The following is a 12,819-nucleotide window of genomic DNA, read 5'->3' as shown; positions in this document are numbered from 1 at the left end:
CTCTGGAATGGCTGAACCATTTTGAATGAAGCTTCAAAAAATATTTATTCTAAAACAGGGATTTTGAGGTCATATAGTTAGCAGTTAAGCAACTGAAAATGCAACCAGTACAGGCAAATTAATAGCGCTCTCTGTATAATAATTATAAGATGGATCTGCATGACAGCTGGCATTTAAAGACTTTAACATCTAAAACAAAGATGTTGAAAACCATTTACTTTAGACTGCATATAAAGATGTGAAAAAGAAAATAATATATCTACCCTCGTTATCACACAACCTTAACTTTATTAAGAAATGAAACTATAATACCTTATCGTAGTCTTAAAGTATTTCATTACCTTTCTTACAGATAAGCAGGGCTCCAATCAGACCAGAATTAAAATCCATTGCCATGTTCTCATGAGAATAATATACATAAGTAAGACAAGGAAGGTCTGATTCTCTTGGACCAACTTCTTCTGTTATATCCCACACATACGTGTAGATCTGGCCTGGAAGTACAGCATCATCCCGTTTTTCTGCAGATGATGTTCTGTCATCATACAGGGAGCCTGCCAAGAAAAGAGTCAGTAGGGTGGCATGAATACAAAGAGCAATTAAAGCATCTGGAATGTCCTCCTACAATCAATTCCAAAAACTTGGTTTGTTTCTTGCCTATATGATACTTCAGCGTCAGCGAGATAACTCATGATTCAGACTCACATTGTGCAGGGTAGCATAGGGGAGAGTAGCTATTCCATCATCCTGTTTCTTATAGATTAAAGATTTCCTAGAAGTGTCATCACTGCCAAAAGGTGGGGCTCTCCATCAGTCTGACTAGGGTTAGGATGGCATGAAGCTTCAGCCTCTGCTCACTGTTGTGGTTTAGCCCCAGCCAGCAGCTGAGCACCACGCAACTGCTTACTCACTCCTCCTCCCTGGTGGCATGGGGAGGAGAATTGGAAGACAAAGGTAAAACTCGTGGGTTGGGAATAAGGACAGTTTAACAGGACAGAAAAGGAAGAGGAAAACAACAACAATAGTATTTATAACAGAATATACCAAGCAGGTGATACACAAAGCAATTTGCTCACCCCTGGAGCCCAATACCCAGCCCATTCCTGAGCAGCAATCCCTCTCCCCCAGCCAGCTCTCGGTTTACATACTGAGCATGACATCACATGGTATGGAATACCCCTTTGGCTAGTTTGGGTCAGCTGTCCTGGCTGTGTCCCCTCCCAGCTTCTTGTGAAAATTCACTCTATCCCAGCCGAAAACCAGGACACTCACTGGTACTCTGTGGAGGAATACCATCCACTTTGCCAACTTTCTAATTGTCTCTCGTAAAGCCATTGTGCAGGCTAGAGTTGCCTTGCTGCCTGAGATCTTTTGTGCACTGCATACCCAGATAGCAGTAATGGCTCGTATCTATGCTTACTATATCCAACAAATCTGCAATATGACAAAGGGGAGCCAGAGAATCAAAATCCTAGGTGCAAAAGGCACATTAATAATATAGTCAAACTGAACTGCCTATCACTGGTAATAACACATTCTGTTCAACTCCATGAGATGGGGTTCGAAAACTCTTTTTGTACTGACACAACAAAGCAAGCCTTGAATAAATTTGTAAACTGCTGGTTGGAGCTCTGGCTCATCATCCAGGGCAGAGCAATCCAAGAAGCATAGGCAATCAAACCCACTCCGTGCTATAGTGCAGATGTTTAACTGTCTATTTGGTAACAGTTTATGATCTCTTTTTGCTAGTCTTATGAGGGTTCCAGGAACAAAACACCACAAAGCTGAGCATGAAATGCTGAGTATCAGAACAACACAATCAGCACTTTACCGATTGCCTTTACGAGTAATGCCTTGATGTACGCTATTGCAAGTGATTTGGGAAAGTTTTTTTTAAAGACCTGTGTTTAAGAGTTTACATGTCCTGAAACAGAATATTTTGCAATTGCATGTGGGTTGGACCAGATGACCTCCAGAGATGCCTTCCAACCTCAACCACTCTCTGATTCTGTAAAACAGTACTAGCACACAGGCAACTGGTCAGGAGACTGCGCATGTCTGATGACAGTCGTATTCCTAGTGTTACACTGATGAACAAGAAAGGAGCTAACAACGGGTTTGAAGTTTTAATCCAGGATCAACAGATATTTATGTTACACATATCCTCAAACATTGGCCTGGGCCCCTCTCAATACTTGTAGACTACTGCATTAAATAAATGAACAAGACATGGAGGTTTTTATACTATTTACCTTCTGCATTTTTGCTGTAAACTATGCCTTGGGGATGAATACTGACCGGCTTGTCAGCCATATTCTTAAAATGAACTACTAAAGTATCTCCCACTTCAGCACGCAGAGTTGGTCCCAGAAGTCCTGTAGTTATTCAAGATAAAGAGAGAGGAAAATATGAGCAAAACACTATGTTTAGTGAAAAGAAGAGTTCACTCCCATGAGGGAACACAAGCTCTCAAAGTACAGGTTGCAAAATTAATACAGGCAGAGGATGTAACAGCACTGCAATGAAGATTTACCTATAAAAAAAGCACATGGGAATTCAAAACCTGCAGCTCATAGTCAGGAATGTTAGAAACTGTATATCTGTCAACTTGCACTTAAAAAAAAAATCACAGGAAAATGGTAGATTTGGAAAAAAAAGTTACTTCCAGATACAGAAAATTTATCAAAAGGTTCATATTGAGGTTCATTGGGAATTTCTAGGAATCCTTTACATACAATTAAAGCGTAATACGTCTGCTTTCCTAAAACTGTTTAAGAGTTTAGAGAAAGGCATTCAAGCACATTTCTTTGAGTAGCATGCTTGATGCCACAAGTCACAGAACAAAAAGATCTTTCAATCCCAAGATGTTATCTAAATAAATAATCAGTTCCATATTGCAACTTTCTTGAGGCATAGCCTGCAAAAGCTTTCAAGAAGGGCTTGTATCCCTACTCCCCAGGTTTCAAAAATAAACAATGCAAGAAACCTTCTAAGACAACCTTTGGCTTCTTCATTTCTTTCCGTGTAAACTATTTTGTAAATTTCTTTCTCTGAAAAGAAAGAAGCAGTTTCAGAAAACACTGGAGAACAAACAAACCTGGAAGGAATCAGATCATAGACCAGATCTTTCACGGCAACTTGTAACAATTTCGTATCACCAACCTCACATATTTACTTTGAAATCTAAATCTTAACATCTAACATCTGAAGTTATTTTATCTATTAATATGAAGTTCAGACAGATTATGTAAGTACTCTCCGTAAGTATCAGAACACAAGTACCATACTTATGTATGGCACCAGTACAAGAACTTTCCTCCATCCATTTAAAGCGTCTTCAAGCAGTAAGAGACGCAAAGGCAAGGGGACCTCTTTCACACCCAACCTCATCAGTTTTCTTTTCCTTTCCACATATTTAGCCTCAGGCCTTGAGGTCCTTCCATGTGAATTTATAGTGTCACCACTGTGACTGTGCTGTACAAGTCTAAATGTGGATGGGAAGTCTTATCAGATGCTGAAAACAAAGGGAACAACTTTGTACCGTCCAATTAACTTGCAGAGAGCACTGAGCCCCAGCTTCTGAAAACCCAATGGGCTTTGAAAGCCTAGTGCTCTGTAGAGACCTCATCCCCTCTGCCTATTTGGTTTATGTGCAAAACAATGGACACAAAAATAAAGGCTCGCTTAGCTTTTTACTGACTTTATAACAAGCAACAAACAAAATTACTCAGAACGTTTCTTTCCTGTTTACCTGCAAATATATTTGCTGGTTTTTCTTTTTTAAAATCCACTTCATATTCTCTATAAGAAATTTTCTTAAACACAGGATCTGAATGTTCCAATCTGAAACCAAGAGAGTTACAAAAAAAATTAAAAGGACAAAGATTCCCAGAGATGTCATTGCTGCTTAATGGATATCTCAGAAAATGTTTCTTGGAGTTACATTTAATCACTTGCACATTTTACTGAAGGCAAGGCACACGGTCCAACTCTTTGTAGTGTCTTCCCCTCTCCCTCTTACTCTACTGAATCTATGACATTCCTGAGGTAGGCCATTTCATATAAGACATTCAAGTACAGTACCTAGCACAGTTTACCCCGATTTTGCTGGTGATTTCTATAGGTCCTTTTGATTATGCAATGAAGATGGCTTTGTTTTATCTGTTTAAGACACAGAGGAAGATGTCATGACCACACTTAACCTCGAAAGCATCTGACAAAACACAGTGAAAGAAACCTGAACTTCTCTTTACTCAGCCCCATGCTTGAACTTTAAGACTCACCACAAGGATTATACAACAGCATTAACAGCAAAGCTCCCGTAGCAGCAATGACCTTGGGGACAAACACAAAACTGTTCTCCGACAACAACTAAGGATCTCACAGCAAGTCAGAAAACTGCTTCCTGAGCAACGCTGCAAGTGTCCTTAGTCTTATGTAAATGAATCAGGCACCCAGTAGATCACAATATTTTCTTAGAAAATATTTAGGCAAGCAGAAGGAAACCAGCACACAATGCTTCTGGAATGGAAATAATGGTGAGAAGAGGGCTGGAGGGATAATAGGCTGCATTTAGTTTCGCATTTATTGGTTGATTTCTTATAGTATGTATGACGACTGGATCGAACAGTAATTCCGCTTGCTTTTTTTGTAATGTCTTTTCAGGCACATTCGCTAGTGGGGAGCGGATGGGCTGCTCAAGCATAGAAAGGCTGGGCAGAGATAGCACAGTAAGCTTGCTTCAGTGACATTCAGGGTCCATAAGGGGGAGATCTTTTTTTGTAGAGATCTTCTGTAAATCCCTCTGTGACACTCTCTCACAACTGAAGTCAGGCAGAAGCAGTTCATGTTTCAATTCACTCCCCTCACTTTAACATCACTGATAAAATTTTGTTTCACTCTAAGGAGAAGGACCTGATCCATAACCTTCATTGACAAGCGTTCCTCTACTGTGGCAATTTTCACTAGAATAGGGACATAAGACGATGGGGTGGAAGAGGAAATTTATCAACGCCAACTGTACAGCTAGAAAGAACAAAATACATAGCTTACTAACACTTCAGAAATCTCAGACTACGCAGGTCTAGTCACATAACTTTTGGGAATGGCAGCAGCAATGCTGCATGCTCAGGTAACGTACTTTCACTTTGCTCTGAAGTGTCTTATAATTTGTACATGGTAACAAATAAATCTCTACGATGCTACGATGACTGACACTCAGAGAAGGTAAGTGTCCTTTTCCAGCCTGTAGATTGGAAAATTAAGGAAATAGTTCAGGAAGAACCCATTTTCTTTTCAACCTCTCCTCAGTTATTTAGAACCAAATGCAGAAAAGCATCAGATTCTTACATTGTATTAGGCATTCAGCTTCTAGTGAAATCAGAGCAACTTACATACCCAAATGCCTTTGGGATCCAAGCCATTAGCTCTTCCTTGGTGAGTATCTTTGTGGTTGGTTTGTGGGGGTTTTTTTTCTTTTTTTCTTTTGAGTTAAATTTCTATAAGCTCTGCAAAGTTCATCAGACCCATTTGGGATGTGACTGGCTCTAAATAATTACGCAAGATATCTCAATAGGCACTGCATACAAAAAATTCCTAGCTAATCATAGAGTATTTCAACTGAGGGTTGAGGCAGTCTGTGGGTCCCTACTGCATAAAAATAATCTATCAATAACGTGACATTTAACAAAACAGCAGTTGATGCTAATATTGATGCATCCAGTGCAGACAAGAGTCAAGTTCTAACTACTAAATTCACATGCCTGGGTCAATACTTAGATGGCATTTGGCTTCATATTCCTACATTTAAATCTTGTTTTCTTCTGTCTTGCCAGTTTGACACTATGCTTATACCAGTTGTATTAAACTTCCAAGGGGAGTTTTAGAAATCATAGAAACTTTGTTTTAAATATTCTTGAAAAAAAGAATAGTTAGAAAATCTAAATATGAACTGGAAATATCCTTTCTATTACATCCAGAAATGCAGTACACATTTAAAAAAAAAATAATCACAAGTTAACAGTAAAAAAACCAAACCCAAAGATCCACCAATATAAAAAAAAATGCAGTAGTATCTAAATATACCCTTGAATGTAAGAGTAATTTATACCATTTCAAGCCACTTCATGACCAAATAAAAGCTTTGTATGATGTCTATAGTGAACATAGCATAAATTACGTCCAAATTTTGTCATCTGTAGCATTGCGCTTGCAGCGTTTAGAATCCTAATAACAACAGTGGTAATACAAAGAAGATATTTTATATGCTTGATTGGTGTATGCATGTAGGCTGGACATTCTGCAATGCTATCCGACAAAAAAAAATCAAAAATAGTATTTTCACTTAATAAAGGATACCAGTGCCTGATCCTACAACCTTTACTCGGCAGAACTCAGGACGGACATTTCACAAAGACTACTGAACAACTCAGAAACAACATAGCTAGTTCCAAAGTTCATCAGGCTCTGATTTAAGTGAAAGTGACAGCATCCAAATTGGAACAAATCTATTCCTTCAGCAAATTCCAAAGTCTGGAAGTTTTTGAAATCCTACCAAACCATGGCTCAACTTAACATTGCTCAAAATCCATATACCTAAAATAATTACATTAAAACAAACAAACATCAACCCACACAGAAGATGAAAGCAACCCCTGGAACATATTTAACAGAAGTGCTGTGAATAGATAAAAATAATTCTATCCAGTACTGAAGCAAATAAAAAGGAGCTTTTAATACTTCACTGGCTCCAACTCAGATTATGCTGTTTAAAGTCACACAAGTTCCTATGAAGTCAACAGATCAGGCCCTAAAATCCTCCTGGGCTCTAAAATTCCACAGGAGATGGGAGACATAAAACATTTTCAGTCACAAGACAGGACTAGTCTCATCCTTCTTATCCTGTACTTTGTTACCTGGACTTTTCCTCAGATTCCGTTTTGTAGGTCCAGCTAGTGATCTGAGCAGCTATGTAGTGCTCCCTGACCTTCACAGCTCCCACCACATGCTTCTCTGAGGCTGGCCACCATGAACCAAGCAGAAGCAAGAGAAAAAGATGCATGCAGTGGAGTGTCATGGTACAGATGCCTGCCGACGCTGCTCTGGAAGACAAGGCAGAAACTGCTGCTTTTATTGCTGTTGCTGCTTCTAACTTCCCCTCAGAAATGAAATAATTGTGATGCAAGAGGGTAACAGCATTTGCTACGCTCAGGTCATTGCTCTTCACCTCCTCCTCCCCTTACCGACAGGGATCCAATAGAGATAAACTGTTTAAACTACCTTCCTTCCCCTCCTCCACACCATCTTCAGTGAGAGACAAGCACCAAGGAGAAGCAGCTTCAGCCCCACTACAGACTGTGGTTGGGTCATTGTCTACTGAAGCAGCAGGATATCAGAAGTAGAAAACAGTTACTTAGATTACTTACAATTACAGGATGTTTGACTTGCGTGGCTAGGAAGAAGGGGGGCATATTTTCTGTCTTCCCAGAAAACAGAAACCCAGCACACGGCTGGCACTGATGGAAATTTCCCAGTTAGATGCTACCTCTAAGAAATCATTCCCAGTTAGAAAGCGAAATGCAGAGGGATTAGGTGCAGGGACCAGGAGTGGATGCAGAGCTAAATCTAGTTCACATCACCATATACTGCATACTCATAAGTCAGTAAGCTTTCCAAACACGTTGTCAGCTTCAGCTCAGTTCCCACAACACTCTCAAGTATCTCAGGTAATGGATAACGCACAGGCTTCTCAGTGGCAGCTAACAGGTCAGCCTGAAGACCTGCCTGTAGTCAGAATCCTTCTAATCTAGTCTTGATTAGCATCTGTTGACATTTATCTAAAGAGAAACTATCAGGAAAATATCTTTTAATAAGCTAATTGTCACTGACAACTATATCACCAAAAATGTCTCCCTGCTTTTGCCAGTGCTGAGAAGTTTGTCAAAACAACAAAAAAATTGTTGAGTGTATTTCCCATACACTGGGATTACTGGAAAAAGAAAAATCCCTACCTATTTTTTTCATGGGTAGACCACCACAACTTTCCAAATAATGGTTTGCTAATGTTTTAATGAAAAAATTACCTAAAACCCCAACTCAAAATAATTCCACTCCATATCCAGACAAAAATATGGACATTTCCTCACACTACTTCAAAAGAAAACCTGATCAATTCTGGGTTTGATGTAGTGTTCAACAGCAGAATGGTCTAACTGGTAGCTTGGTTAATTCTATCCAAACTATGTGGTACCACATGGCCTTAGAAGAGATAGGGAAGATGGTTGGAAAAAAACTGATGAAAACCAATAGCCAAATGCTCCCTACAAACTTCAGAATAGTTTGGTGCCTAAACCTGAAAACAATCACGATCACTTGGACAGCGTAAGATTACAGACACCATGGAACAGTTTCAAGGCAGCAAACTGAACTTAAATTACCTCCTACTGCATCTGCATAGAGTTAATCACTTGCTCCCATGAGCTGCTTTGACACATACATTATGTATGAAAAAGATTCAAAACCCAGAATCCAGCAACAATTAAGTTGGACCAGAATGCATGCATTGATGTTGAAGAGAAAGCAAACACAGTCCAATAGTATGTCATTAATAATTAATTATTGTTTTGATTAAAGAACTCAACATAATCCTTGGTAAACTACTTCAATAATTTTTAAGTAAAAAGTTACAACATTTGTCTCATTTCTACTCAGGTCCTAATCTCACCTTTGGCTCAGGATCTATTTCAAAGCTGGTGCTTAAGAATTTGATAGTTGGTGTGAAAATACCTAAAATTTAGATTCTATGAAAGAAATCTCTGGGCAGATGGACAATTCCTTCCTTTGGTCCAGAACCAAATGGGAAGCAGTTGGTACTGAAGTGCCTGGCACATTCTGTTAAACCTAAACCATCTTCACTTTTAAGTTAGTTTGTCTCATCTCCAGGTCTTCCACAGAAGCACACAGAAAATATCATGCATCTTTATCAGAACAGAAACTGATTCATGTTTGAGTCCAATCTCCCCCTCATTGGGCTTTACAATGCTGTTCCTAAAGCTCCTTCCCATACAGGGATTTGAAGCCCTTCTTGTATTACGTGGCTGGCTGAGGAGACGAAACTAAAATACTCTTTAAACAAGTCTCCTTTTAATTCTGTTTAATTAACTGTTTGTCCTAGTTTCAGCTGAGACAGAGTTAATTTTATTTCTAGTAGCCAGTATAGTGCTGCGTTTTGGATTTAGTATGAGAATAATGTTGGTAACACACTGATGCTTTTAGTTGTTGCTGGGTAGTTGTAGTGCCTACACTAAGTCAAGGACCTTTCAGCTTCTCACACCCTGCCAGGTGCACAAGAAGCTGGGAGAGCACAGCCCGGACAGCTGACCTAGACTGGCCAAAAGGGATGTTCCCTGCCATACAGTGTCATTCTCTGGATATAACTGGGGAGGCTAGCTGGGAGGCAGGATCCCTGCTCAGAAACAGAATGAGCATTGGGTTGTTTTTTTGGTTTTTTTTTTCTCTGCAGGTAGTGAGCAATTGCATTTGTGCATCACTTGTTTTATACATTATTATTATTCTCTTCCTTTCTTATTCTATTAAACTGTCTTTATCTCAGTCCAGGAGGTTTTTTTCCATTTTGCTTCCTATCCCGCTATGGGAGGAGAAGTGAGCAAGTGGCTGCATGGTGCTCAGTCACCAGCTGGTGTTAAACCACAACAGTGTTTGAATTTTCCATTATAGGTTTCCAATACTTAATTCTTCCCTGTAATAAAAGCTAAAATATTGCAGGCTAAATATTAATACCCAGAATACCTGCTTAAAACACCTTGCTTTGTGACTGTGAGCTAGGAATCATCAAAGCTGACATCAATTAGTTACTTCACTTTATCTATTTTAATGAATTTGGGGGTTGTAATTTTCAAAAATCTTAGCCAATGAATTGTGCAGTACCAATCAAACAGTAAAAGGATTTAAAAATGCATTACATCAGTGAAATTACTTTTACAAGAGTGGCTGATGACACTGATAGCTTTAAGAAGAGTATCGAATTAGACCAGATATACTTTTCCATCGAGCCACAACGATTAGCACATATTACCCTTCTTTAATCCTTTAAGAACAAGAAGTCCAACACTGCCTACTTATTTTGTCCTCTTCCCACTCCTCTTAGGATCAACGCAAGATTGAGCTGCCAGAAATTGTCTGGATTGGCCTATTAGGGTAGGGGTTGTTTTCTTTTGTTGTTCTCTCCCCCCCCCCCCCCCCCCCCCCCCCCCCCCGCTTTGAGCTATTGCATCACATTGTCTCCTCTTGGCTTTGGGAAGTTTCACAGTGTTCTGAAAGTCATCACTAATAATCCAAAGACCTTGTTCCCTTCCACCTGACCATTAATTTCTAATATCTGCAATTTTATCCTCTGAGATGGTAAAAGTCTAGTACATACTCATAATATTTTTAGTGAGCATTGGCTGCCTGAGGGCTATTACTATTAGTCACGACAAGTGACTACAGAATACATTATACATTTTTCAGGCTGAAGTCTTCCAAGGCAAATCGACTTTATTGTCTATTGACATATATAGACACAATCTTAGCTTCACAACACTGCACGTGCAGCAAACTTCATATTTTATTCTCATTGCTTACCCACGTATTCAAGCATAACTTACGTTTGGTCACAAGCAACATCAAAAGATCTTGTGGGCAAAAGCCACGCATAGAGGAGCACAGGTCTAGTTCATACTGCCAAAACAATCTCTGCAGCACAATGAGCAACGTTATTTGCAAAAGTAAGCAGTACCTTTGGGATGTACTGATACTGAAAAGCCAAATGAAAAAAAAAAAGGCATGGAAAAAGAACACAAGCAGTATTCTTTGACACTAAAAGCAGGTCTGCATCTTCTAACTGGGAAGATTACTGTTTGTTCTGACACCAGTAATTATGGTTCTGTTTCTTGTTATGCTACATGTGAAAACATACTAAGAGTATACTCACAGTACTGCTCTAAGGCTGATCTTTAAAACTAACTGGGATTTCCAGTTTTTCGTGCAGAATAGCCTAGGCTGAGTGTGAGCAATCAAGAACAGATAACTCTTTAAAAAGAGCTGTAAAGTGGTGATTTTATAGATTACAACCCACCATAAACTTTGTTGCAGTTCATCACAAACACTATCCTAAATGCTAGCAGGTGGCCATATCCTGATGGCTGCCATCAGTTTTAACAGTTATATTATACTGAGTGAGAGAATGCTAGTATAGAGAAGAAAAAGTTGTAAAACAATTATTGACTTGGTTGCTAATAATGCTCTAACATAGATCGATCGATCTCTCATTCAAACGCAGAAATCAATGCATAATGGTCCAGCAAGCATACTTTGCTTAGTGCAGGGTGAAAGGACCTTCCTGGGCAAACAAGGAGTTAATTATTGATCAGCGGTGAACACATGGTTCTGAATGTAGGTAAAAGACAGAGGCGGCACTTACCAAATCTGCCAGGCACAACGTGGAAGGGACGCCATCAGATAAGTATCTTCACTTCTGGATGAAGGCACTAAAGCCAAGAAAGGTTCATCTGTGAAACACCTCATTTTAGAAGTTTAAAGTAGACGTGCTATGTTGAAAAACCACATAAGCAGGCAAAAAGATGGCAGACGAACTTCAGCTTTCTTTCAGACAGCAGCTTCTTCAAAAGCAATACGTATATCGCTTTGTATTTGACAGCGGCTAATATAAGAACAAATTCTGCAAAACTGTTAAAGGAAGGCAGGCTGTGTAACTTGTGTGGTCACACACACACTACAAAGCAGTAAGAACGTAGAGGAGCATTTCAGACAGGTCTGGTGCCAAAAGCTTCAAAAGATACACAATCATGTTAATTTAAATCTAAATACATTCACATTTTAAAACTGTATTTTTCCTTAGGAGGAAAGCGAGTGTCCTTGATTAGAATCAGGTGTTTCTCCAGTCAATATGTTTGCAAAAACCAATTATTTAGCAGGACCCAAAACTATTTGCACAGAAATGCTGAATTCAATAACCAGGTTCAGAGAAAAATAAATATATGACTTTTCTAAATATTGCAAAATCCAATTTCAGTGCTTTAAAAAGAAGTCTAAGACCACTGGCTTTTGGTCTAAAATTTTTTTTTCATTTTAAGGAGCAGAGAGAGGTAGATACACTAGCTTCCTCTCCTCAAAAACTACATTAATAATTCCTGACTCAAAATTTTGGACTAATCCAAAACAAGCCTCCCCCCCCCCCCCCCCGTGTGTTTAATCTTTGCCAGAAAGTTTTCAGTTTGGCTCCACAAAGAATTTTGATCCTACTCTAAACCATGTTTGTGTTCTCTGTGTTTCAGTTTGTCTTCTTTACTAAGAGATTTCTTTATTTGCCCAGGCTTACAACTGATATGCTAAATCAGTCCAGCTGCCCTCATGCTAAGTCAGTCTAGCAGCATATTCAACTTGGCTTTCTTTCTGTAGAGAATAAAAGTAGTAAGTGCCCACAACATGATGTTAACCAGGTGGTACAGGTTTGCAAGGGTTTGTAACTAGGAAGATTTGCATCTTTTTATCATAAATCCTTGTTGGAACTCAAAGTGGATTATCAAAAAGAGAGCTTCTCATCAAGTTCTGTACATACCTACTTCCAACAATAGGAATGATACTTTGGATAGATTAACTTTTTCTTCTTTCATACGGCTGCATTTTCTACATTCCAGTATCTCTTTTTTTTAAAAAAAAGAGGACTTAGAAAAATTCTTACAAGTTACTAGCAGAGAAGGTTATTTTCAAATAGGAAAGCAGAGAGGTATGTTTCAGGAA

At 39.1% G+C, this 12,819-nt stretch overlaps 1 protein-coding gene across 1 annotated transcript in view; it reads right to left on the bottom strand.

Moving 5' to 3' along the window:
• F5 (coagulation factor V) overlaps nucleotides 1-7,235 on the bottom strand; it is a 35,528-nt gene extending 28,293 nt beyond the window's left edge. Inside the window, 4 exon segments of the mRNA XM_010307320.2 lie at nucleotides 342-554; nucleotides 2,253-2,375; nucleotides 3,752-3,843; nucleotides 6,915-7,235. Coding sequence (XP_010305622.2) covers nucleotides 342-554; nucleotides 2,253-2,375; nucleotides 3,752-3,843; nucleotides 6,915-7,075 — 589 coding nt within the window. The 5' untranslated portion in view covers nucleotides 7,076-7,235.
• Nucleotides 7,236-12,819: the final 5,584 nt, after the last annotated feature.

This window comes from Balearica regulorum, chromosome 1 (genome assembly GCF_011004875.1).
Source record: "Balearica regulorum gibbericeps isolate bBalReg1 chromosome 1, bBalReg1.pri, whole genome shotgun sequence".
Lineage (NCBI taxonomy): Eukaryota > Metazoa > Chordata > Aves > Gruiformes > Gruidae > Balearica > Balearica regulorum.
Note: the sequence above shows the minus strand (reverse complement) of the source record. Positions and strands in the feature narration are given on the sequence as shown.